The 26,983-nt window shown below is 35.5% G+C and overlaps 1 protein-coding gene across 6 annotated transcripts in view; it reads left to right on the top strand.

Annotated features, from left to right (window-relative positions):
- Positions 1–12,222, top strand: part of HNRNPR (heterogeneous nuclear ribonucleoprotein R) — a 34,966-nt gene extending 22,744 nt beyond the window's left edge. For 3 of the 6 annotated variants that reach the window (XM_030324497.2, XM_030324499.2, XM_032594215.1), the window contains 4 exons: positions 1,449–1,654; positions 5,470–5,619; positions 8,472–8,593; positions 8,730–12,222. In XM_030324497.2, coding sequence (XP_030180357.1) covers positions 1,449–1,654; positions 5,470–5,619; positions 8,472–8,593; positions 8,730–9,342 — 1,091 coding nt within the window. In that variant the 3' untranslated portion in view covers positions 9,343–12,222. Of the gene's footprint in view, positions 1–1,439; positions 1,655–5,469; positions 5,620–8,471; positions 8,594–8,729 lie in introns of all 6 variants that reach the window. The other 3 variants (XM_030324496.1, XM_030324495.1, XM_030324498.1) reach the window with 1 other exon arrangement.
- The last annotated feature ends 14,761 nt before the right edge of the window (positions 12,223–26,983 follow it).

Raw genomic sequence — 26,983 nt, 5'->3', positions numbered from 1 at the left:
GCTTCTTACCCATTTAGTCATTCCTTCAGCAAGTGTTGATATCTAGTGCCTGTTAAGTGGTGGCATTGTGCTATTTGCTGGGGTACAGTGGTGAATAAGATGTATTATCTGCCCTTGTAGAGTTTATATTCTGGGAAAGGAGATAAGACAAATTAAAGAAATATTTATACATTGGGGTAAGCAGTAAGCACTGAGAAGAGGGAGATGATACCTAGCTAGAGAATAGCTACTATCCTTGCTTTGATGGTTATGGAAGGCTTTTCTGATAAGATGACATTTCAACCAAGACCCAACGAATGAGGAGGATGTAGCATTCAAAGAGCAAAGGGATGTGCGTTCCAAGAGAGCAACACATACCACGGCTCCAAGGCAAGAGAGAAGTTGGTGTATTAAAGTAACTGAGAGAAGGCCAGTGTTCTTCAAATTACAGTAGAATTAAGGGTAGAATTGTATGAGATGCCACAGGGGGCTTTTGTGGACCATGTAAGGAGTTTAGATTCTTTGTGTAATGAGAAAGTATTTGGAGGTCTCAAGCAGGGAGTAATGTCTGTTTCATGCTTATAGAATATTATCTCTGCTGCCATATGGATAATGGTTTAGAGGGGCTTAAGAGGAGAAGCTAATTAATTAGTTGAGGCTGTCATGGTAGTTAAGATAGAAGATTGGACTAGGATAATAGCCATGAAGGTGGAAAGAGGTAGATGGGCTCAGAATTGGGTAGGGGAGTACAGGAGATAAAGGAAGAAATCAAGAATGAGTCCTCAATTTCTGTCTTGAGAACCAGGAGATGGGACTGTTTGTTAGAGAAGTAGAGAAGACAGATTTAGGGAGCGGTGACTGTGGTTTTGGACATGTTAAATTCGAAATGTCTTTAAGTCTGGGCTAGAACCAAAACCTAAGCATTCTTAAGGATGTAGATAGCTTTTAAAAGTACAAAGTAGCCGATACTACCTAGAAAGAACATATGTGGAAAGATGAGAACACAAGACAGTAATATTTAGCAGTCATTTTCATTCTTGGCAAAAACCTTAATTTTTAAGTTAGATCCAAGGATGATTTTTGATAATGAGTATTTGTTGAATGTAAGTTCTCTTGGGTTTATGTTAATAATTTGGGTTTTAAGTTCCTTGGTAGTGTTTTCATAAATTACAAGGTCATGTTATATCAAACACTCCAACACTATAGAATGTTATACGTCAGCATACAGTGGTTGGACCTGTTGTTTATGGCTGTACCCTCAGGACCCTGAAAAATGAAAAGGGAACATAAAATACTGTGTCAAAACCCATATCTAACAATGCTGATTTAATTGTCTACTAGGTAATTAGGGAACCCTTTTGAGGCTTCTTCAATATTTTTTGCTCTTCGGCAAATGGATTTAGGTCTGCCTAATCGCTAGATGTGTGGTGGATGCTTTTGGCTTATATATCTGGCTGTTGGTTTAACAGAGGGTTTGGTGGACGTTATTCTCTATCATCAACCCGATGACAAAAAGAAGAATCGGGGGTTCTGCTTCCTTGAATATGAGGATCACAAGTCAGCAGCACAAGCCAGACGCCGGCTGATGAGTGGAAAAGTAAAAGTATGGGGAAATGTAGTTACAGTTGAATGGGCTGACCCTGTGGAAGAACCAGATCCAGAAGTCATGGCTAAGGTAAATGCAGTTGCTTGGGATGGGGGTGAGATTATCATTTAAATTTTGTACTTAGAATAAAGCTCAATTTTTAAAGGTTTTATGATAAATATAGATTGTAGCGCTTGATCTTAATTATTTAGGCAAGGACCTGCTTTAATACCAAACTTAACATCTTGTCTTGGTATCCAGAAGTTTCTTTTAATCCTCCCTTTTCCCAGAGATGAAATGTGCAAAGGAACTGAAATGAAATCCCTTTAAGTATTTTCATACACGCTGAGAATTTGTTTAGTGCTAGGCACTAGGAGGGATACAGAGGTTTATAAAAGACCAGGACTTGTTGAATAAAGTAATGTTTTGGAGATTATGAATTGTAATCTTCATTGACCATACTATGACTTTTTTCATTTAATGGTCAAGCTCCCTTAGAGTATTGTCTCCAAGAAGAAAGACAAAGGGTTATCATGTTTGCTGTTACGTGATAGTGGCAAAATATGCATGGCAAGTCCTGTGGCAGGCCCTTGCTTTCCTCCTGAATCTTATACTTGCATTGCTGTGATCTTTGCCTGGTAAATAATGGTGCCATGAGATCTGACGGTTAGGCTTTCTTTTGGGTGACTCCAGGGATTGAAGGGACACATCAGAGTGGCATCTCTGCTGGTTCTAGTGAGTTTTTGTGTATTTTGGTGTGTCTCTTCCCTTCTTGGTAATAAGGCAGCAACTCTTTGATGGCCAGAAATTAGTGGTTGAATTCTTTTAGACTAAGAAGTCTTTCTTTAAAGGTTTTTTTTTTTTCCAGGTTCTGAGCAAGTAGTCTTCACTCTAACTAGTTTGAAGGAGAGCCAGCCCCAGTTTTTACTAGTATGATCAAGTTTTTGTAGGCACAGACCTCTTTGGATTAAGAGAAGATCCATTGAAAATGAATCAGAGGCTTTCAGATGTGCTGCTCAGTATCTTTTTCCCATTTCTTGAATAGATTTGTGTTAAGGCAGGGACGGGGAATTTAAATAGCTCTGATTTTTTATTTTTATTTTTTACTAACATTTTAATTCCATTTGTTTATTCTAATGCAATTTGACTTTGGGCAAGCTACTGAACTTTGATGTTCTCTGTTTTACTGGAATTGGATAAGTCTCTTAAGAACCCTTACAACTTTGACTGCCTTGTAGAAACAGTATAGTTTGTATTACCTTTTCTATAAAAACGTGTTTAAAATAGCATGTGTAATGTGTAATATATCTACACATTATAAGAGGTGAATAAAATTCCCAGAGAATGTTAAGTGTAGCTGGTAATTTGCTCATCAACACTTTTCACATACCTCTTGTAACCTTTCAGATTGAAATTCATCCTAAACTTTTTTCTGTAGGGTTAGAAAACGTCAACATTTTATGCGAGGAAATATTCTTCTGAGGTCATAAACAAGTTTCAGAAAGAAAGGGAGGCCTCAATAAACTTGAATAATACTTATTGAATAAATTTGATCAAATAATATTGATTTCTTTATTGTTTTCTAAATTCCACCAGGGGGGGTCCTACCCTAAAGAGTAAAAGCTTCTGGTATTACTTCATTCTATCAGTGTTGTAATTCATTGAAGATATTTTGTCAACTTGGGTCAGTTTTATAATAAATCAAAACCTAAGAGCCTAAATGTATTTTTCTTAAAGGGACTTTGTTCCTTTGGAACGTTTTAAACAAAGTTTCAACAAATAATTTTTATATAGTATGTTGTGGTTTCATCTCCAAAAAGAATAAAAGATCTATGTTGAATTTTTTTTAGAAAAGTAAACTGACGGAGGCCTGCATAACATAGAGTTTGACCTCTGTGACAACACTGCAAAAATAAAGGGGGTGGAGGTGAAAGTGGACGATGTTAGGTTTTTTCACCTTGAATTAATACCTTTCCTCAGATAATTTTTATTCATATAGCCCTTTATCTAAGGTAACAACTTACTCAGTGAGTGTGTTAATTTTTTTCTTTGAATAGGTAATACAGTTCCTTAGTTCAAAAATCAAAATTATGAAGAAAGGTATAGTCAAAGAAGTCCCACTTCTACTTAATCCCATCTATCATATTCCCTGTCCCTGATACACACCCAGTTTTAGTAGTCTCTGGTTTATTCTTTTAGAGGTTCTTTCCTGACTTTACATGATGGTTACAGGTAACCTACTATATTCACTGATCTATATTTGCTTTATTCACTATCCTATTTCATCAGCTCTAAGGAAGTGTACCATTATTATGCATACCACTAAAAAATTATTAAATGTTGCCAATTAAATTATGACATAGTGCTTGCATGTCACATCGACTATAAGTTGGATCCCTATTTCGGAGCTGGAAAAAAGGGAAAAAATGTCTTGCCAAAAGTGTGTCCTGTTAGTCTCTTCATATCCACTCTTAGAACTCTTCCTCATTTTTTATGGTTACATAATAGTTCCATTCTGTGGATTATACTGTGCTGTGTTCAGCCAACTAGACATTGGGTTGTTTCTAATGTTTTATTATTACAATGCTATGATGAATGAGCTTGTATCTTGTTAGTTGATACAAGTTCACATATGCCTGTAGAATAGATTCTCAGAGATAAAATTGTGGGCCAAAGAGTAAATGCATCTGTAATTATTAAGATACTGCTATATTCCCCTGGTACTGTTTTACTCACGCACCAGCAAAATACAAGAGGCCCATTTTCCTCAACGTTGTTAAAATAGTGTATGATCTTATTTTGGGTTTTGCCAGTCTGGTAAATGATGTATCTCAAAACCATTGTGATTGCTTCTCTTCCTATGCATGGGTTTAAGTTTTTAATATGTTGAGGGCCATTTGTGTTTCTTTATATGAACCATGTATTTGTGAATTATGCATATCTTTTTGTTTCCATTGAGCTTTTTTTTTTTTCCTTTTCCTGGAGCTCTGATACTAAAAAAGAAAGATGAACTCTAATATAAGTCATTTGTCTTTTGGCTCCATTTCTGGTATTTTTTGCCATATGAAAGTCACTTATTTCTAGTAGTTGAATTTTATCACTCCTTTATGTAATAGATTTTAAATCACAGAGCCTTCCTTAGAGCAATGTTTACATAAAGGAATTACCCTTATTTTCTTCTAATATTTTTCAGTCTCTCCCCATCCCCACCCCTGTCCACCCCTTTGGAAGTTTTTGATCTATTTGGGGTTTATCCTGGTATATATAGTGTGAGGTATAAATCCAACTTTTTTTTGTTAAGTTTTTATTTTTAAGTAACTTTACACCCAGCATGTGGCGTGAACTTATAATCCTGAGATCAGCAGTTGCATGTTCCACTGAGCCAGTCAGGCGCCCCCCCAACTTTTATTTTTACCCAGATGAACACTACACTGTTCCAGTGATTTAAGAGTTATAATTTGTTATATGTGGTAGGGCTAGTCTCTAAATTTTGTTCTTTTGTTCTTTTTTTCCCCCCTATTTCTTGTTTATTTTTTCATATGAACTTTGGAATCTGCTCACTCAGTTCTAGGGGGGAAAGCCCCAAAACATACTGTTTTAGGGGGTGTTGAGGGACGATGTTAAATTTTTGAATCAACCTAGCAATTATGTGTTGGTTCCTTGAGGGTTCTGTTCACAGTGTTAGGGATTTTAATGGCAGGGCAAGAGAAGGACCCAATAATCTATATAAATTGGTAACTGACAATAATTTTCTTGGTAGTTTTCATACTTTCTGTGATGTACTTTTAATATTTAATGTTTTTGAAAAGGCAAGGTTGCCATGAGGATAGGAAGAAATACTTTTAGTGTAAGACTTCAGCTAAAATTAAGTAGCCAGTGCCAATTTTGTGTATTTGTTGTATTAGGTGAAAGTTTTATTTGTGAGAAACTTGGCTACTACAGTGACAGAAGAAATATTGGAAAAGTCATTTTCTGAATTTGGAAAACTCGAAAGAGTGAAGAAGTTGAAAGATTATGCATTTGTTCATTTTGAAGACAGAGGAGCAGCTGTTAAGGTAGAGATTTTGAAATTTTGCATCTTGATATTCGAATTTTGTTGTTGAAACTTGCTAAGCCCATAAAATGACTTTAAAAACTGAAATAAAATTGGTTTTCAGCTTTTGCCGAGCTCTGGAACTATCTTTTAATTATCTGAAGTGGTAATAGTTTAACAGGTAAGACTTCATATTTCAAAGGCTGATTATTACTAACTGGGTTTGTGATTTCAGGCAAGTATTTTTAATCTCTGTATTGTTTTTGTAAACCTAGGGTTTGATAGCGTGATGCCTTGGAAATATTACAGGGTGTATTAATTAGCTGTTGTAAATGGTAAAACAGGTAATGAATGTACTATAACTACTCTGTGGATTTATGAAGGAACCTGAGCCTTGTACATGACTTCACACACAGTACAGCATATTTAATTCAGCAGATGTGTTCTGAGAGAATGGTTAGTTCCTTTTTTTTTTGTCTTAATGTTTATTTATTTTGAGAGAAAGAGACAGATTATAAGTGGGGGAGGAACAGAGAGAGAGACCCAGAATCCAAAGCAGGCTCCAGGCTCTAAGCTGTCAGCACAGAGCCCAGCACAGAGCTGGAATTCACAAACTGAGATCATCACCTGAGCTGAAGTCAGACGCTTAACTGACTGAACCACCCAGGCACCCCTTTAGTCTTGCCTTTCTTCAGTCATTTTAGAATTCTAACAGTATTAACTGCTTTTGCTGGTTTCAGTAGTTGTTAGAGATATTTCTTGCATGTAATAGTTGATTTGATGATAGTAATGAAAATGGTGAAAAAAGTAGTTTCGTGTGGTGGCTATGACATCAAAGCTGAATACTCTGCTGTTTTTCTCTCATAATGGATCAGTATCATTTTTAATGTGTAAAATTTCTAGTTTCTTGTTCCTCTTGCCTTTCCTAGTGGGGGAAAGAAGACAAAACACTAAAAAAGATTTTTATGTATTTGGGGAATTACATTCAAAATCCTCAGTGACTCATTCAGGCTTAGTTCTTTTCCTACATGTTCTGTTGGTGGAGTGGTGCCACCTCTAATTTGAGCAGTTTTTGTTTCCTGCCTAGGGTGTACTGCTTTAAAGTGTGCCTTATAGAATCTTTGACTCGTTAGAATTTATTAGTTTGCTGCTTTTTTTTTTTATGTTTGTTTATTTTTGAGAGAGATCACGTGAACAGAGGAGGGGCAGAGAGAGGAGGGACAGAGGATCTGAAGCTGGTTGTGTGCTGACAGCAGAGAGACCCGTGCAGGGCTCGAACTCACAAATTGTGAGGTTGTGACCTGACCCGAGGTTGGATGCTCAACCAACTGAGCCACCCAGGCGCCCCTGTTGGTTTGCTTTTTGATGGAAACTAATTAATGAGATAGCACTGCTTATCAAATTCAGTCTAGTACAGAATCTAATGCTTGGTTTCTGAAACTGCCAAAGGTATGAAACGGATAACTGATAAATTTATACCTTCTAAACACTCATTTTCATTCAGTCCTTATTAAATAAATAGTTGCCTCTAATTAAAAATAATCATAAAAATTGATTGGGTGGTTTGCCACATTACAAAATTTATCAGCATCTGGGAAGCTTTTGTAGACTTGACTTAGTTGCTTTAGGTGAAGGAGCCAAAAGCTAATGTGGTAAAGGGGAGAAATTAGCTTGTAGAGGAGGACTGATTTAGTCTTTGTTCAGATACTTTTTATCACTGAATGCTCCTTATAGATAGAGCATTTTATTCTGTTCATCCAGAGAAGAAAAGGTTGTGTAAGAAAACAGAAAAGCTGTGGTGAGGAGGTGATACCTTGTTACTGAGTTACTTGAACTTTGATGTATGGCAGAGGCTGTTAGGTGGAACAGTGTAGATAAAGGACAGAGCATAGAATACTTATGGTTACTACTTCCCAGGTGAGTACTTGAGTCTTCATTAGTCCACGCCTGTTCTGGCCTCTGTGCTCTTAACTGTTCAGGGGAAGTATGTTTTAGGTGAAGTGTTGTGGGGGAAACCTAGGCAATTTTTGGTCAGTATCTTGTTCCGTTTAATTGACAACCGCATTCAGTAACGTCATTTGTCTTTAATATCTTTTAAGATTTTTATGGAAGAGTAGTTTCAGATTTACATGTTGAATGCCATGTTTTTTATTTAAAAATTTGAATCCTGAAAAGTTTGTGTTAATACTGGTGCTTTTCCCAGATGTGGATTTGCTTCTTTGGTATGGCTCAACTTGGAGGGGTTAGTTATTTAGAATTAAGGAGCAGTGATAGGCAGCCCTCGAAGCCCCTTTACCTTTTTATTTTTTTTTTTTAATTTTTTTTTCAACGTTTATTTATTTTTGGGACAGAGAGAGACAGAGCATGAACGGGGGAGGGGCAGAGAGAGAGGGAGACACAGAATCGGAAACAGGCTCCAGGCTCTGAGCCATCAGCCCAGAGCCTGACGCGGGGCTCGAACTCCCGGACCGCGAGATCGTGACCTGGCTGAAGTCGGACGCTTAACCGACTGCGCCACCCAGGCGCCCCAACCCCTTTACCTTTTTAAATATAATAGTAGGACATCAAGTTTGTTTTCAGTATAATTTGGCAGGGGGGCGGAGTGAGGGCAAAGGAACAGGGAGAGAGAGAATCCTAAGAAGGCTGTCATTGTAGAGCCTAATGCAGGGCTTGAACTCACAAACCATGAGATCATGACCTGAGCTGAAGTCAGACACTTAACCGACTGAGCCACCCACATTCTTTTGCCAGTTAAGATAGTTGTGAAATAAATTGCTTATTAATTGTATTAAGTGGCACAGACATGTTTTTGTAATTATGTTTTAAAGTACTAGTTTACTTGCAACATAAACTTATTTTTGTAATTTTGTATAGGCCATGGATGAAATGAATGGCAAAGAAATAGAAGGGGAAGAAATTGAAATAGTCTTAGCCAAGCCACCAGACAAGAAAAGGAAAGAGCGCCAAGCTGCTAGACAGGCTTCCAGAAGCACTGCGTGAGTCTACATTTTAATAAATACATCTCTGAACAAGGAATAACTTGGTAATAGAGATCAAGTTAATAAAAAATTTAGGATTGGTCTTGATGTAAGCTAATTGTTTTTTTCTTTTCTCCCTTCCTTCCGTTGCTAGGTATGAAGATTATTACTATCACCCTCCTCCTCGTATGCCACCTCCAATTAGAGGTCGGGGTCGTGGTGGGGGGAGAGGTGGATATGGCTACCCTCCAGATTACTATGGCTATGAAGATTACTATGATGATTACTATGGTTATGATTATCACGACTATCGTGGAGGCTATGAAGATCCCTACTACGGCTATGATGATGGCTATGCAGTAAGAGGAAGAGGAGGAGGAAGGGGAGGGCGAGGTGCTCCACCACCACCAAGGGGGCGGGGAGCACCACCTCCAAGAGGTAGAGCTGGCTATTCACAGAGGGGGGCACCTTTGGGACCACCAAGAGGCTCTAGGGGTGGCAGAGGGGGTCCTGCACAACAGCAGAGAGGCCGTGGTTCCCGTGGATCTCGGGGCAATCGTGGGGGCAATGTAGGAGGCAAGAGAAAGGCAGATGGGTACAACCAACCTGATTCCAAGCGCCGTCAGACCAACAACCAACAGAACTGGGGTTCCCAACCCATCGCTCAGCAGCCGCTTCAACAAGGTGGTGACTATTCTGGTAACTATGGTTACAATAATGACAACCAGGAATTTTATCAGGATACTTATGGGCAACAGTGGAAATAGACAAGTGAGGGCTTGAAAATGATATTGGCAAGATCCGATTGGCTCTAGATCTACATTCTTCAAAAAAAAAAATTGGCTTAACTGTTTCATCTTTAAGTAGCAGTTTGCTGCCATTTGTATTGGGCTGAAGAAATCACTATTGTATATATACTCAAGTCTTTTTATTTTTTTCCTCTTTTCATAAATGCTCTTGGACATTATTGGGCTTGCAGAGTTCCCTTATTCTGGGGGTTACAATGCTTTTATCGTTTCAGGCTTCATTTTAGTTTCAAAAACAAGCTGAGCACACTGTTAAATCATGATTTTGCAGAACCTTTGGTTTTGAACAGTTTCATTTTTTTGGATTTGGGATAGATTACATAGGAGTATGGAGTATGCTGTAAATAAAAATACAAGCTAGTGCTTTGTCTTAGTAGTTTTAAGAAATTAAAGCAAACAAATTTAAGTTTTCTTGTATTGAAAATAACCTATGATTGTATGTTTTGCATTCCTAGAAGTAGGTTAACTGTGTTTTTAAATTGTTATAACTTCACACCTTTTTGAAATCTGCCCTACAAAATTTGTTTGGCTTAAACGTCAAAGCCGTGACAATTTGTTCTTTGATGTGATTGTATTTCCAATTTCTTGTTCATGTAAGATTTCAATAAAACTAAAAAATCTATTCAAAACATTACCTATTTCAAATTCAATTGTGTCCTAAAACATTATTTTATTCGTAATCCTTGCGAGGAATATTGTTTTCAAATTATAACTGCCTATGTGAGTGATCAAATTCATGCAAAATTTCTTGTCTATTCCAATATGTACCGTGGCTATCAGACTGAGAATTAGTCTAAATTCTAGTATTTATTCCAAATAACACTTTATTGGTTGGTGTTCTCTCATAGTCTCTTCTAATTTTGAAATTTTATCCTTTATTTTTATAAAAACAGGTTCAAAGGCTTTTGAACATTCTTGCAGGCATTGGATAATTTGCGTTAAATAAAAGTGGGGCTGGGGAAGCAGACTGCAATTTATTTTGACCCACATTCTTTCTATAAAGGATAATTTGTTGCCTGAAGAACTTACTTGCTGGATAAGTGAACGTATAACAGGAAAAAATGTTAGTACTGTGGCGTCAATTGCACTGCGGACTAAACATCAATTTTAGCGTACATGATTGTGACTGTCACTTCAGTTACTTGTTTAGGAATATAATTTCCAGTTGTAAATTTGCTTTGAGAAGCACTCATGCCTTTTAAGAGAGGCTTAAAAATACCCACTTCTGACTTTCTGTTAATACCTCTTACTTTTATTTTATTTTTTTTTTACTACCCTCCTGGCTAAAGTTTTTATTGGCCGAGTTATAACACCTATTTCCCTGTTTCCTTTAGAAATTCTGAATTATTGCAATGGCAGTTTTACTTGAGAATAAGAGGAACAAAAGAATCCCAACTTGACAGTGCAGAAAAGTCTGGATCACTTTCAAATTACCATAAAATTTTCCCTTATGTTTTATTCTTAGGTGGGTCTAAAATGTCGTTAAATTATAAAAATAAGCCATTAGAGAATAATTAATTAAAATGGACACACCTTTATTATGTGTTTTGTTCCTGTTTGGTGTCTTTTATGACAGCAGTAGTAAATTTCAAAATCATAAGCCACTTAATATGAATGTGCTTAGATCATATTTTGGGTTTCATGGCTTCTCTTTTGACTTCAAATAAGAGAATACTTACTGATGAAAGTCTGTATCTCATTTCTCTTTAAAAGTACACTTATTATATAATTCAGTAAGTTAATAGGCCTTAATAATATTCCTTTTGTTTTTGGAAACTCATAAAGGAATTATATAGTCTGTTGTATTTTCAAATTAACATGGGTATCTGTTTGGTAAAGCTTAGATCTAGTTGTTTTTCTTATGCCCATGTATGCAAGTAAAGACACCAAACATTCTTTAAATGCTGCTTTTAAACTTTGAAAATACAGTCTGTAGTTGTAGCAATAAGCCTAAATTAGACTTAAATATAATCCTGAATTTTCTTGGAAAGAAGAAAGCATTTACAAGTAAAACTTGAATTGTTTGTATTTTTTAAAAATTTGATGTTACCAGCTACAAAGTCGCTATGAAGAAAATTAGGAATGGGAAAAACAGTGATTCTGAAACAGATTAATTTATTTTGCTTCCCCTACCCATCCTAAAATATAAACCCTAGCAAAAACATAAGACTAAATAAAATTTGGGTCCCATGTCAAAATCCTTTAATTGCAAATAATATTTTACTCTCATCTATTAAAATATGCCTGAGTTGTCCCTCTAATATTGCTTTATAGGGTTTTTGTAGCTATTTTATTCAATAGAAAAACACAACTTTTTGAGCATTAAATCTCATTTTAGAGCTTTTTCCCTTGTTGATGTCTTGTAAACTATTGCGGTAGCAGCAGAGAAAATAGATTAAGAGCTTAACTTTTCACAGAAATAAATCTAACCATCTAATCTATAAACCTCAAATATGTCCATTGAGGAGGTCTTTGTTTTAGATCTTCATTAGGTGTTTTATTTTAATGAATTTTTTTAATGAGTTCTGGGAAATTTCATTTCCTGCTCTTGTGCCATCTTTTTTGTTCCCCAACCTAATTCATTTGCTTTTACTTATGAGCCTGCTGCAGTAATGTGCGTTGGGAAATCTATTTATTTCATATTGAGGCCAACCTCTTCATAGGTACCCTCCTGAGACTGACATAAATATACCCCTTCCCCATAATGGAATGCTAATTTTTATTTGATCACTCATTTATAGCAGTTGCTTAAATGTATGTATTTATATGATGGTGTTTTAATTTTTTAAAAGCAAAAAAGTTCTAATAAGTTGCCAGATTTCTAATAAATCCAAGTTTATTTGATCAATTGATATGGAAATTGAGTTACTATGGTTCTGTAGTTAGTTTTTTAAGCGAAAGTTCAGCATAATTGTTTTTCAGTTTTCTTAGTTACTGGGGTTATTCTGCATAAGAAAGCCCAATGCTTTCTGCTAGTAGACAATTTTTCTCTCATTTGACTTTGAAATCTGACTTAGGAGGTGAACCCTCTTTTTAAAAAGAACATGCATCAAAATAAATTCTGTTTTAAATTCCAAAAGAGAAGAGACCTAAAATTCCATTCCTAGCATAAAGCCACATAATATTCTTGAAACTCATTACATCATTTGCCTCCTGCCCATTTGGATAATCATACCTATGTTTTATTAATTGTGTATTATTTGTAAAAACCAAAACCCTTCCAGTAAATACTTGCTATAAGGCTATTATTTGTCAATTATAAAGACTTTTACATATGGTAAAATTTGCAGTTTTGATTTTCCAAAGAGGATTTTGTTACATTGAGCTATCCAGTATTCTTAAAGAAAACCAACTGAAGTATGTGGAAGAAATTTTAATGTTAGTTTTGTCCCTTACCGTGTGGCACTTCTTAAGTGAGCAGCTAAGAAAAAGCCTTATAGAAAGAGTGCACTGGATTTATAAGTGTGTTTATGTTTCTCTAAGAATGGGAGCTTCTGTTAACTTAGTTCTGAGTAAGCCTGGGGATTGGGTGACTGACTAGAGAATTCAGAATGACAAATCCACTAACCAAGCATGTTTACTTTTGCACTAGAAGTTTGTGATTAGTTTTGATTTTTGAAATGCAAACACCAAGCCTTAAAAGTACTGCATATTTAATGTATTAGTCAGTAATTAATATTTGTATTTAATTTGAAGTGTAGTTACTGTTAATCTTTCTAGAATAGTTTTTTTTTCTTTTTAAATATATATACATACGTATTTTTTATTTAGAGGTTACCAGAAGCTCTGGGTTTTTTGTTTTGTTTTTGTTTTTTAACCATTTTCAGATGTTATCCAGAAATCTGCAAGTGTACTTTTCCTGTTTTAACTCCTTCCTTTTATCACCTGACTATCAGGGAAGCGAGGTTGAGGCTGCCCTGACCTGACATGTCATGATGTCGACTTGCTAGGTGGGGTTCGCTGGGGACGATAACCAGTGGAATTGTTGGTAAGAAATTTTTTTTTCCTATTTTTTTTTTTATCAGTAGTGGGGCATTAAGTGTGGGAGGATGCCCATATTTTATAAGTGGGCATTTATGTTGGCCTTGTAGACAAATAAGACATAATATTAAATAATTTTGTTCTTAATAGGAACATATAATAAGTACTTCATACTTTGTATTGTCAAATTATAGTTTAGCAGGAAAGGCCTGCAAGTATGAAGTAATGAAATACTCAGGGTATATTTTAAGTGATCGAAATAGACACCTTACAAGATAGACTCTAAAGTCTCTTAGACAATAAATTTGCTTTTATTTTACTGTGATTTCAATCCCTCTAATATCTTTATTATGTTTGCATTTTTATTGGGTAACTTAACACATAGTTCATCTTAAGAGATGTTTATTGCACGCTAATTTTAGTAAAAGTAGGAAGGTGTTGATAGAATGGAGGGTTTAATAAGCATTAGGAGAAATTATTTTTAAATCTTCCAGAAAATTTTAACATTGTAAAATGAAACTTAAAAGTTCTAGCAGTTTCATAAACGGCAGAGGGCTTGTTTTAAAGATACATTTGATATAATGACTGGGTCAAGAGGAAATTACATAGCTAAAATACTAGGACCTTGAACAGAGTGAAACCACAGATCTGTCAACAACTGTGTTTTGTCTGAAACCCAGGACAGCTGCTGGGATTAGTAGACACTGGTAGAATTTAGGAGTCTGTTTTTAGATGATTACTTAAGATTAAAATCTCTCATAATGGAGGATTCCATGATAGTAAAGTATAAATTAAGGAAATTACCTTTAATAACTAAGCATTTCTGACCGTAACCCATAAAAAATAATTGTAATATGTCTGATTAAAAGTAATTATTCATGCCTGAAGAACCTCCCTAATATTCTTATGCCTTCTTTCTCAGTTGAGTGTATCAGTCTAGGAAGAATCTCTTAGATGTATGTTAAACGTTCTAGTGTCCTGAAATCTTGTCTGTAAGCTTGCTATAGATTACCTGTAAATCGCTACAATGAAATTGTACTTTAAAAATTGCAGTAATTGCATTATTTTGTTGAGGTACTTGTTTCTCTTTTGACATATGTGTGTATCAGTGATAGAAAAGATAGAGATTGCACTAATAATGGTGCTCTTTGGAAAACTTGTTATAGTAAGTAGTAGGAACACTCAAGTAATTCTGGGGGGTTCATCTAAGTTAAGGAAAACGCAGTACAAACTCTAGTTAGCTTTTATATACTAACAGTAAAACACATTTCGTGGGGTCAGAAAAGTAGATATTACGGGGGAAGACTTAAATTCCTCAAATATAAACAAGGGCTTTCATTTTATGTAGTAACTTTGTTAGGATCCTGTGAACATTACTTTTCTTGATTTCTCATCTATGATGGTTGGACAAAAGGGACTTTTCTAGCTTGTTCAGTAACATAGGTAGAATTGTACTTTAATGAATCCAATTAAGATGTTTAGTACTATGTTATAAGGCTATTTATATAATTGAGCTGAAAGCTCCTGCAGACACTACATTGCTATATGCACACAGTAATATGAGAATATCAAAATAGGACCATTTGCAAGACCACTTAATCAGTTTAATAAAAATCGTGCTTTTGGTACAGTGTTCAGGTACCATAACTGTATTGGAATATTTGTACAATGTTAAATATTCTTAATAAAATCTAACATGTTCAAAATGTTGTGTTGGTGATTTTGGGTGGGGCGTGCTGATTTCAATTGTGGAAAACAGATTCAGTATTTCTATAATTGAGACTTTTGTGGTCAAATGGAGTTCCTGTCTTCAGATTCAGTACTAGATATTGGGCACCTTTTGAAGGAAGGTAGTGAAGGAGTGGGAAGAAGTAAAAATAAAAGGGCCGAAATTGAGGGGGTTATTAAAGTGTCAGGAAGTAGCTTTACTGGGGGGTTAGACCTGGGTCTACAGGTGTAAGATGGGAATGTTGGCTTTGGCATAACAGGCTGCCACTAACTTTTTCTGATATAATTATGGCATTTGGAAATGATACCAGAAAACATACAGAGGTGGACAAAAGTAAACACTTAACGCAGTGTTTTCAGTAGGCATTTTATTCCCCTGGTGTTCTTGACCCCTTGACATAACGTGTCAGCAGGTGAAGAAGTGGTGAGGGAATATTTCAGGAAGGCTGTGTTGGAGGGTTTAGATGCATCATTGGGAAATGTCTCCAATATACAAGAAGTACCATATCAAGAGCTAATTCTTAAACTTTACGAGGATTTCTTTTTTTTTTTTTTAATTTTTTTTTCAACGTTTTTATTTATTTTTGGGACAGAGAGAGACAGAGCATGAACAGGGGAGGGGCAGAGAGAGAGGGAGACACAGAATCGGAAACAGGCTCCAGGCTCCGAGCCATCAGCCCAGAGCCTGACGCGGGGCTCGAACTCCCGGACCGCGAGATCGTGACCTGGCTGAAGTCGGACGCTTAACCGACTGCGCCACCCAGGCGCCCCATGAGGATTTCTCTTTTAATACTGTATTAGGAGAGCCCTAATACAGTACTTATTCTCATGAGTTCTTTCTACCAAAAGAGGTAGAAATTTTGCAACTCAGATGGAAATTTACTTGAAATAATGTGCTCATTTTTCTGCAGATACGTACCAGTAACAGCAAAAAAAGATCTAGGAGGAAAGTGATAGAGACCTAATGATCTATAAACAAATTGAGTGAGAAACCCTTCACAGGGAGTATTCTGCCTTGTTTCTTTGAAATGAAGACTGTTAAATAAATGTGAGCTAATAGAGGGGAAAAAAAAGTGATTGCCCTATTGTTTTAATATAAGAAGAGTAGACAAAATACTTCCTCTAGGTCAGTATTTTCCAGAAAGATTTTATTGTTTTATTGTTTTTGTTTTCCTTTTGTCCAAAATCAACAGATCATTCACTGAGACAGGAAGGAATGTTCTAACAGAAAAAAATATTTAAACTTGGGCCGCTTTGAATGTTGACAGAGTTGGGGTTAGGATCGGCAGCTTACTGATTTATGGTGTGTTTTTTTCCAAAAATAAGAGACCTTGCTTTTGACAATGGATTTAGGCTTAGGCTCTTGGTATCTTTTGGCTCTACCTAAAGCCCTGAATTTATTTAGTTTATGTTTTAGAAATAATTAGTTTTATTAGATATTTTCAGTGGAGTGTATTATATTCACGTAGGGGACTATTTTCTGCCTATAGCTATGAAAAACGCATTTCTATTGACTTACATTTGAAATTTGTGACTGAACTCAATCATGTATAGGGATTTCCTCAAAAACTAAGAAGCAAAAGTAGTGTTTTATTCAACTATTTAGCTAAAATTCCCAAAGGGTGATTTTTAGGTCCGCCTAGCCATTTATTAGGAGGGCAGGAGCTTAAAATTAGTTACAAAATCGTACAACTCAAATCATGCCTTTAAAATAACAGGTTCGATCACTTTAAAATTATTTTCTACAAGGATAAAGGTGAGGACCTGTATTGTCAAGGATAGTGACATTGGGGCGGGGGGGGGGGGCGGGAAGGAGTTCAGCTTCAATTTTCAGTAAAAGGGAACATATTTCCTTAAATATGAAAATACTGCATTATCAAAGATTTCATATACTGTATCAATCAAGCACTGTTGAATAGAATTTGGAGACAAAAACATGCCTATACTTCCAATACTTGAGTCAGGAATCCTTTAAATCTGCACATATCAGTTGTCTGGCTTTGTATGTAAGTAGATCAAACAGCAGTGAATATTGTTTAAAAAGCCATTACTGTTTTTGTCAGCTAAATGGTTATTTTGAAATATTTGTGTTTTATATTGATCAAAATATTATCAAAAATTGTTTTTGTTAAGCCTATTGATTATAAAGGGGTTTATATATTTTGCTGAATTGGTGTGGTCAGAGCAACTTGGGTATATTTCTGGCAAGTTATGATATAACTAAATATTTTTGGTTAGATGTTTAACCAAACATGTTTAACATTGGCTGGTCATATTGAAACTTTCCATGCTTCCTGTTAAGCAGAACCTTACCAGGTTAATCATATTTCAGTATAACCTACCTAGAGTTGGTGTGGAAAAATCTGATCTGTCTAAATACAACCAACAATTACTATTTTTATTAAAACTTCTTTTAAAGTAATGAGTAAGTATGTTAGTTGTAACATCGTTTCTATTTAACTTTTCAAAATTGAAAAAAGATAAATGAGACCATTTGTTGCATTTGTCAAAATAATATTGAAAAAGCTTGTGATTATTTTAATTTTCAAGTTAAAAACTGTTTAGGTCCCAATTCATCATTCAACAGTATTTCTCAAACTTCAGTGTGGGTGGAAATCCCTAGGGATTTTTTTTTTTTTAAATACATACTATAATTCAATGGATTTGCAATGGGGTAGGAATTTGCATTTCTAACATGCTTCTAGGTGATGCCAGTGTCCCTGACTACACTTTGAGTAATAGATTATCTCACACCCCTCTGGGGATTCAGAGTAGACCTTAGTAGAAAAGATACCAGCAATAGATACTTGCAGTGGTTGGCAGGATCTGGTTGGTCCAGTTGGAAATTTAAAACTTTGGGAAAGGCCACCACATATATTAATAGTGTTCAAGATCCAGAGGAAAGTTTAGGAGCATAGTTTGCAAGAAAATGAAAGGAGTTTAGAAAAACAGGCTTTAATAAAGTTTTAAACAATTAATGGAAAATAACAATAGGAAAGAGCAAAAAAGATCAGGTCGCTAAGGACATGTCATGGCCTGTTTGTTTAGGAATTAGATCAGGAAGTGTGTTACAAGAGTCATGGAAGATAAAATAACTTCTGAAAGCTCAGAAAGGGAAAGCTGATAGGTTACTAAAAAATACCTGTGTGTTTTTATTTTTCTTGAGATTTCAGAACTTTGAAAGAAAAAACGTGGTTAATATTCACTAATTAGATCAAAGTAAATCTAGAGTGGGCAGTGAAAAGCTAAAGCAGATTAAGGAAAATCCTTAAAGGTGACTTTAAAATCAATTTATATGGATTAAGATCAACAGATGGGAAATGCTTGTGAAGAATAGAAATGGCAGGTATGTCTGTTTTTATATAAAGAGAGGCTAGAAGGTAGGTAGTCCCTGATAAATTTGGCAAAATAATTGGCTTTTTGACTCTCAAACTTTATTTTATTTTGAAAAATAAAAATACAGATGAAGTACAGAAAATAAATACTCTGCTGTTTCTTTTCCTTAGCCAAGCTTTTTTCTTCTTATGGTGGGTTAGTCATACTATGGTGTGAGTACTGTATACCAGGCACTGTGCTAAGGAATTGCTTGACATTGTATATTATGTAACCAACAACCCTTTAAGGTAGGTGGTATTGTCCCCACTTTACATATGAGCAACTCAGCAATTGAGATTAAGGAATTTATTATATATAGCTAGTGGTTCACCTGTCTATGAAGTGGCAAAACCAGGATTAAAACCCTTTTCTGCCAGACTCCCATCTGCCAGACTCCCAAGTGTACGTTCTTAACTGCTAGGTTGGAAATAGGCCAGATAATGTGAGGTCAGAATTGAATGTTGAATTTTATGTTTACTTTAAAGTTTATATTTTTATGAACAATTTTATGTTTAGTTTAAGGCTCTTGTAAAAAGTTATGCCTCAAATAAAGCCAGCCTAATTTGAATTTAAAATCGTTTTGCCCTAGCTTAACGTGGATGCTTAAAATGTGTTTTTATGTCTGTGTTATGTTGATAGTTGTCATTTGTTTTGTTTTTCATCTGTCATTCATCTATAAAAATTTAGGCCAAAGTATCATTGCATTTTGTTCTCTGAGAAAGCCATTTTTTTTCACCTAGTCAAAATTATACTTGATTTAGAAAGAGGTGCCACTTTCCACATTATTTGAAAATTTTAAATTTCACTTCAACGTATTTTATTCACAGAATCCAAATTTATTTTCCTTTTTGAGTTCTGTCTGTACCAGTATTTTGGCATTTTTAAAGTATTGGTATATTGGAATGGCTTATTCCCATCATCTAATATTTGTTTTCAGCCCTTTCTGCATTTTTCAAGGACTTGGTGGAAGAGTCTGTTAAACAGCTTCATTTATCTGACCTGAGTGTGTGTGCGTGTGTGTGTGTGTACGTGTACATACGCAAGAACACAAAAAAAATCACACATAAATGTAGTCAGTATGCTCAGCCCTAAAATTGGTGATGTGGAGAACCTACATAATGCACTCTTACAGTAAATATTCTGTCCCCTGATGCAGAAAGAAAGGTGGTCTTAGAACATTTTTCTAGATAAAATAATATGGCGTTAGATTATTCCAGGTATTTTCTGCTCTATTTCATGAAAATCTGAGCCCTATAGAAATAAATAGGTCACTAGATACCAGTATTTTTGTTAAAAGCCTATTAATTCTTGCTTGTAGAATTCTGTGTCATTTGATCCACTGCTTAAAGTAATGGGTATTTCAGAATAGAATCAGGGATTCTCTGTATTTATCAGTCCTGAATTTAAGGTCACCATGATAGTAATATGAATGTATATTTGGGAGGAGCCCAAGGCTTATTTATCATGTCCAAATTCACAAGTCACTTCTTTGAGTTTATAACTGACCAAGTTGGTCTGGCTCTAAGAACACTAGTTCTCAAAATGTTTGCAAGGTTTTGTTTGGGGTAGACTAAATGTCTGCCAGAGGGAGGTTATTAATAATGTGAAATACCACATTAATAATGATCTGGCCAATATTTTCTGAAAAGTCACTGGTTTTAAAAAATAATATTTAGTATTTTAGTGTTGCTTTTGTTTTAATCTGGACAAGAGATCAAAGCAACAATAAGTGCTTCTTACAATTTACCCAAAGATTTTGTCTAGGGCAGAATATTTAAGTGTCTGTAGATGGATATAGTAGCCTTGAAGAAAGAAGTTTGGTAACTGCTCTAGGAGCTGAACACTGAGTGTAAATTCTCAGTATAGAAATCATGTGAGCTTGTTGAATCAATAAACATTTGGAAAAAAATGTTTAAATCTAATAAGATGACCAACCCAAAGTAAGCCTTCATCATGTCTTCTGGTGTTAAAAATTCTTTATCTTCTTTTTATTAATGTAACATGATGTTTTCCACCTTAGAAGATTGCAAAAATGTGTACAACAGTTGTTTATTTCTCCGTAGTGTGAGCTCTCAATGATAGGAATTACCAAAAGTTCCAGTTCTGGATTTTGTCCTGGAAAGGTATTATGAAAGCTAGTAACTTGTTTTTCTTTTCAGAAAGTACAGTAATCTTAAGAAGGGATATTAAATGGATTGGTGTTACACGTCATCAATCAAATCTAGAGAATTGGCTAAAAGTTAGCTATTTTATTGAAAAGGTTTAGTTTTTGCCTAACATTGATAGTTGATACGTCATCCATTTATTTCACGACTACTGAGTATTTAATGTGTTCGGAGTTAGAAATACACTATTAGTAAGTCGTGATCATTATCCTCAAAGAATTCAGATTAGATTCCGGGAGGCAATAATAGAATTTTATAGTAGTGCTAATCATCAAATCTTCCCGAAATGCCACTGGAAATTTAAAAGGTGTTTTGTGCTCCTGTTGCAGCGCTTTATTGGAACACATGAATAACGGGTATGATTTAGATTTACTCCTGGAGAGCAGAAAAGTTTGTAAATTGTGTCCATGATTTTTTTTGTTTAGTTAACTAAAAATAAGTTTACTGTCCACTGGATATGGTCAGAGTAACTTGATTTTAAGAATTTTAACCTATACATAGTTCAATTTTTAATTAAAATATAAAAATACAAAGGTGAGGTGACTTGTGTCTGAATCGGAAAGAACAAATGTGAAGGTAGGTTTCCTTACATTTTTATTTTTCTGTTACTGAAAACTAAGCCTGTAAATGAGAAATCTGTGGTCATGGTTGAATTAAGCAGTTCTTTGAAACATTTCTTCCCTCCCTGAAGATAAACAGACATACAGATACTGCTTCGTGCAGATGGGATAGATTTACTAAAAATAACTTTTTTCTCCATTCCCTATAACTCTTGACGTTTGTTACGAGGTCAAGCTGTTTCATACTTCATTATGTCTTTTGAACCTGGTTAATCTAGTGTCTGATAACACGTTTTTTTGTCGCAGTATTACAGTGTATTCATATATTTGACAGGAGCGACTGCTGAGGTGGTTGAGAAAGAAGGGAAATAATGGCTCCTTTTCAAAAGACACTCAGGACTACGCGTCTCTTAAGACTATATGGTTTAACCCACTGGCTTACCAGTCTTTTTAGCTGCAGCCTCTTTATTTTTCGCTCATGAACATTTTCTTTTTTAAAAAGTTCTAAGGTGTATAACTGCCAGCTGGAACTTCAGTCAGGAAGAGAGAACTGAAGTTAACACGTTGAACTGGTTATAATTTCAGTCAAAAATAAATGACAGAAGAGCTAGTACTGAATATCTCCAATGGGCTGTCATTGTCTGAAGTTATTGAAACTTAACCTTGTAAAGTGTAAGTGTGGAAATGGAAGTACAGAGATATTTTGGTCTAGCCTCCTAACTAGTAGTAGCCAATCTGGTTTTGAACCCAGGGGGTCTGATACCAGAGCTTACATTTTAACTACCACTCTGTACTACCTTGTGAATTTTACTCGCTCTGTGCAGTTTTACCGGGTAAATGTCATTCGGCTTCTTTGAAATATTGAATAAATGGGATACTACTATCTAGTTAAAGTTAGACTGGTGGTTCCCCCAGCTCAGAACTATAGATGGGGCCAAAAGCTAGTTTTAGGAATAAGAGCAAAAGAGCTGTTTTGTGTTGTGATAGTAAAACTACTGACAGCCACTGAATAACTGGAAAACTTGCCCCTGGAAATAAAAGCTAACTGTGTAGCCTCCATTCATTGAATAATGCTTCTTAAACTTGTTTGTGGTTTTTCAGACTACTCTCTTTTTTTGTACTTTTGACAGAAGTCACAAACATCTTGTGTTTTGAGGTTTCCTTTTCTAGCTTTAAAACATCTCCTAGTTAGAGTTTCAGGATTCATTTTCAATTACTTTTAATAAAATGGAGCCAGGCTTGTTGGTATTTTATCTGCAATCATCATGATTTTACATGGAATTCAATTTTACTGTCTTAACTTTCTTTCCAGATTGGAGTTCTTACTCTTTGAAGGTAAAAGCCACTTTATTTTTGTAAATACTTCTTAGTTGCCCTGTTTTGTACCTTCCCTGGCTTCTATGTCTTTGAAGTGGCTACCTGAAGGTCATGAAGTATGCTGGGTGCATACATAACCATGGCTTTGTGTAGTGTTGATTATCCTTTTTTTTTTTTTAAACACCTTTCTGATTACAGTTGTTCTTTCCATTTGTGTGTGTGCGTGCGTGCCTGTGTGTGTGTGTGTGTGTGTGTGTGTGTGTGTGTGTGTTTTAGAAGTGGGGCATTATTGTTTCCATTTCACTTCATAACTCACCTGGTTTGCCTAGGCTAGAGTTATACAATAAAGATAGAGCAGAACCAGAACTCCTTTCCTCTCACTTTGATTCCTGCAGAAGGAAGCCTGTGGAAGTGCTTAAGCAAAGCTTATTGGCATCCTTTGGGAAAGTCAGTTCTCTAATAATAACAGCCTATATATGTATGCGTATATAATATATACAGACACTTGGCTGGTGATTAAACAACTTAGTAATATCAGAACTGGGGTTTACTTAATGACCTGGAAGCTATTAATCAAAGTCAGACTGGCTCTAGTTAAACTTAGCACCAAGACCAGCTCAGTTACAAATGAGATCTGATAAACTAAGGACCCCTCCGTTGCTTTGGGGTTCCATCTAGCTAGTTTCTGCCTAGAAGATTCATAATTATCAATCATTTTCGTTGCTTTTCAGTCAAAACCAGTGTGCTAATGGCAGCAATGACTTTCATGCCATTTCAGTTGCCTTTTTTCTCCCTATTACTATTCCTTGCTTGTTATTTTTGATGCAGACCTGAAACTTCTGTAGCCTTTTGCTGGCTTGGTTTGATACACACTTCTGTGAATTTCCTTGTCCCCTGTAATGTCCCCTTCCTGTCCTTTGTCCCTCTGTAGGAACTTCAACCACTGTTAGGACTATTGGATTTTATATCTCTTGACCTCAGTCTTTCACTCTCTCATATGTACCTTCAGATCACATGAAACTTGATAATGTTGAAAAATAGTTACGAGTATGTGTTCATTTAACAGATGCGTAGTGAGTACATATGTTCCTGGCCCTGTGCTGGTATTGGGGAAACAAGGTGGAGCATCCGGCATAGCGAACAAAGGCTCATAGACACAACTGTAAAAGAATTATGTGTTTGGGAAGCACGTCTTAATCTTACAGATTGCAATTTTAATGGTCCTTCTATTGGATTTTCTGTTAATTGAGTCATATTTATTCTTCTATGTCTTTTACTTAATTTCGCTAGTAATTAATCTATCCTAGGGTGGCAGTTCTTAATCTTACAAGAGAATGACTTGGCACTAATGTAGGAAGAAATGCCAGGCCAGTCGTTAACAACTAACAGTTGGTCCTGTAATACTTCAGTTAATTGGAAAATTTGTATTAAAAGATGCTAGGAATTCAGCAATATCTCATAAATGAATTGTGTTTTACTAATTACAACAGCATTTACATTCAGATCTAGATGGTAATTTTGGAGAACTTCCTTTGTGTTAGATAATATAATAGGTACTGAAAATACAGCAGTGGTTATAAGTCAGTCTTCTCCCCTTTTGGAGCTGGTGTTCTGTTAAGGGAGAAAAAAATCATATTTAATCTGCTGGATGTACCCCCCAAGTCCAAGACTTGCTCTGTGATTTCCAAGTCAATTCCTAGATTGTTTCACCTCTTCCTAATTGTCCTACTGAAACTCTCTTGCTACTCTTTGTCCTATACGATTGCCATAATTGTCACACAAATGCCAACATTCCCATTACATCATGGTAACAAATCTAAATTCTTAAACTTTGAGGCCTTTCATATATATACTACTTGTCTTTCCTTTCACACCTTTTATTCTTTTCCTAATCTGACTGTGATTCTGCTTAAACTTCTGTTAGCTTTAGGAAAGTTACACTGCTTTGTCTGTCTCACTGCTTGCTAGCAACTACTTTGGAGAGTGTTCCATTTTCTTAAAAGACTTGGTTTGAAATGGGTTATTCATGAAATAACAGGAATAGATTGTTGAGCTATCAAAATTGCCGCATACAAAATGATTTCTAGACTCCAACCAGTACTCCAAGGAACGTTTAGAAATTTAGAATTACTTAAATGGCATTTTGACAAGACGGTATCTTACCTTGTTATCTAGATGCTGTGGGTAACAATCTGTAAGTAGAAAATGCAGCAGGGTCCGAATTAATCATTTGGAGATGAACGTTTACTGTCTGGTTTTGAGGCTGAACCTAGTACTCAGAGATTCTCTGCTCTTAACTATTACAGAATAATCTCTTCACAGTTATCAAAATCTCACCTCTTGAAAGTACATAGACCAAACAGTAGAAAAACAGTCTAGTTGGCCAGTCCTGGCCTAAAAATTGCACAGGTGAGTACATAAATTTTCACATGCTTTTGTGTTTTCTGAAAGTATAGGGACTGTAATGTTACTGCAGTAGTCATCCGTACTATAGGTGAAATTAAAGAGTTTTTTACTTTAGTCACCGTGATAAGTTTCCTTAAAGTCCATTAGACTTGACTCATGACATCTGTGCTCCAGCTGTCTCTTCCTGGGGAAATTAAAGGGCAGAAAGAAAGGGTCCTTGATATTTTGACCTTTGATTGCTACCTAATCCAACACCCCTCACGTAGTCAAGGAATAGCTCCTGTTCATTGAGTTCCTGTGTCTGGCAGTACACGAACCTACATGCTTTATATTTCTTTAATACAGTAACTCCTGACTTAGGTAGTAGTACGTGGGGAAACCGGCCTTGCCAGGGTTGTGCAGCTAGTTTGTGATAAAGCAAGTATTATACTTTGATTTTTATCTTTCTCTACAAGTATATATTTAGGTTTTTAGATCAGGAGACAAAATCTTTTTCTTACGGTAGATTTATTGAAGGGGCATTTTCAATGACCAGCTTTTTTAAGAGCAAAAGTTTAGCATGTTAGGTTTAAGTTTGTAGAAATTAATTTGCTTTTGTGTACTTCTCTTGCCCTACTCTTAGCATGCTAAAATATTTTCTTTTTTGCTTCTTTATATGTATAAAAGCTTCAGAGGAAAAAAGTTGATTTTATACTTGGAAGTATGTAGCCAGTCACTTTGATGATCTCTAGAGCAATCTTGAGCATTCAGTTCACCTGTCGTTTAGCATGCAGACACTGTATGTGTAAGGGCGCACTGCCTACCATCTCCTTCTGATATCAGTAACAATAATTGATGCCAGGTAAGAAGTGGAGCGATACCTTATGCTGAGGTCCTCTACTTACATTGTAAAGACAGCATTTTAGAGAATTGACCTGAAGCTGTTGGGAAAGTTAGAGTATCATTAGATACATTCTTAAAATCCGGACTCAAATGCTAGCCAGTCAGAGAGATCCCTGCTTTGCTCTTGCAAAATTAAAAATAATAGACAATAAAAAAATATTTAAGTGAATTTATGCTTAGTGCTAGTAGCATTTGTTAAGTGCTTCCTGCATGCATGTCAAGTACTTATTCAAAGTGCTTTTTGGGCAGTCTCCTTTAATCTTCACAGATGGAGACACTGAGATGCAGGAACGTTTTATAGTGTAGTAGAGCCATGATTCAGATACCAAATAACTGATTTGTTCAAAGCTAAAAGCGCCAGAGTATTGTAGAGCGTTCTTGTTTTGGTTTTAATTTTAGTGTTTCTCTCTTTGTTCCCTTCAACTTCCCTCTACCACATGTTCTGCGTTGGTTTTTTTCTCCCATATTTAAATGATTTTTTTTGTTCATTTTGTTTTTGCTTTGCTTTTTCAAAGGATTTTAGCATCCTTAGAAGTAGAAAACTCTAGAAACTCATTCATAATTGAGAAATCTTCTAAAAGACTTAAATAATTCTACTTCATTGGCTTATATCTTGTTTTAAAATTTTTCATTTTAAATTCTGTTATTTAGGGGGAGGGCTATTAAAGTGTTCTCTCTACTCATGTGTGATACATTTTAGATCTCCCACATTTTTTCCTGGATGTTTGTCAGGAGATGGTATAGAGGTTTGGTAAGTAATAGTTTGATTTCATGTTTCAAGGGTTTCTCATTTAGTCACACATTTGAGTTTTCTTTACTCTGGCCTTTTTTTTTCCTGGTGATTCTGTTTGCAGTATTAACTGAAAATCCATGTGCTAATGCTAATTTTGATTTTTTTTTCCCACTAGCATGTATTGGAGCACTCAGACTTGAAGAAGGACATAGGTAAAAAATACAACATGGAACATTTTCTAAAAATCAGGCTTATGAAATCTCTTTCCTCTAGTTGCATACTTGCTGTAATCCATCTAAAAATTACAAAACAACCTAAGTGGTATAGATTTTGTCAAAATGATTATGGATATTTTGATTACTTTTTTATTTTATAAACATAGCATCAGTTCTCTTAATCCTTAAGGTCAAAAAAGGTATTCTTATATTACATCAGGAAATAGTTACGACTTTGAA

The sequence above is a fragment of the Lynx canadensis genome, chromosome C1 (assembly GCF_007474595.2).
Source record: "Lynx canadensis isolate LIC74 chromosome C1, mLynCan4.pri.v2, whole genome shotgun sequence".
Classification (NCBI taxonomy): domain Eukaryota; kingdom Metazoa; phylum Chordata; class Mammalia; order Carnivora; family Felidae; genus Lynx; species Lynx canadensis.
This window is presented reverse-complemented; position numbering and strand designations above follow the sequence as displayed.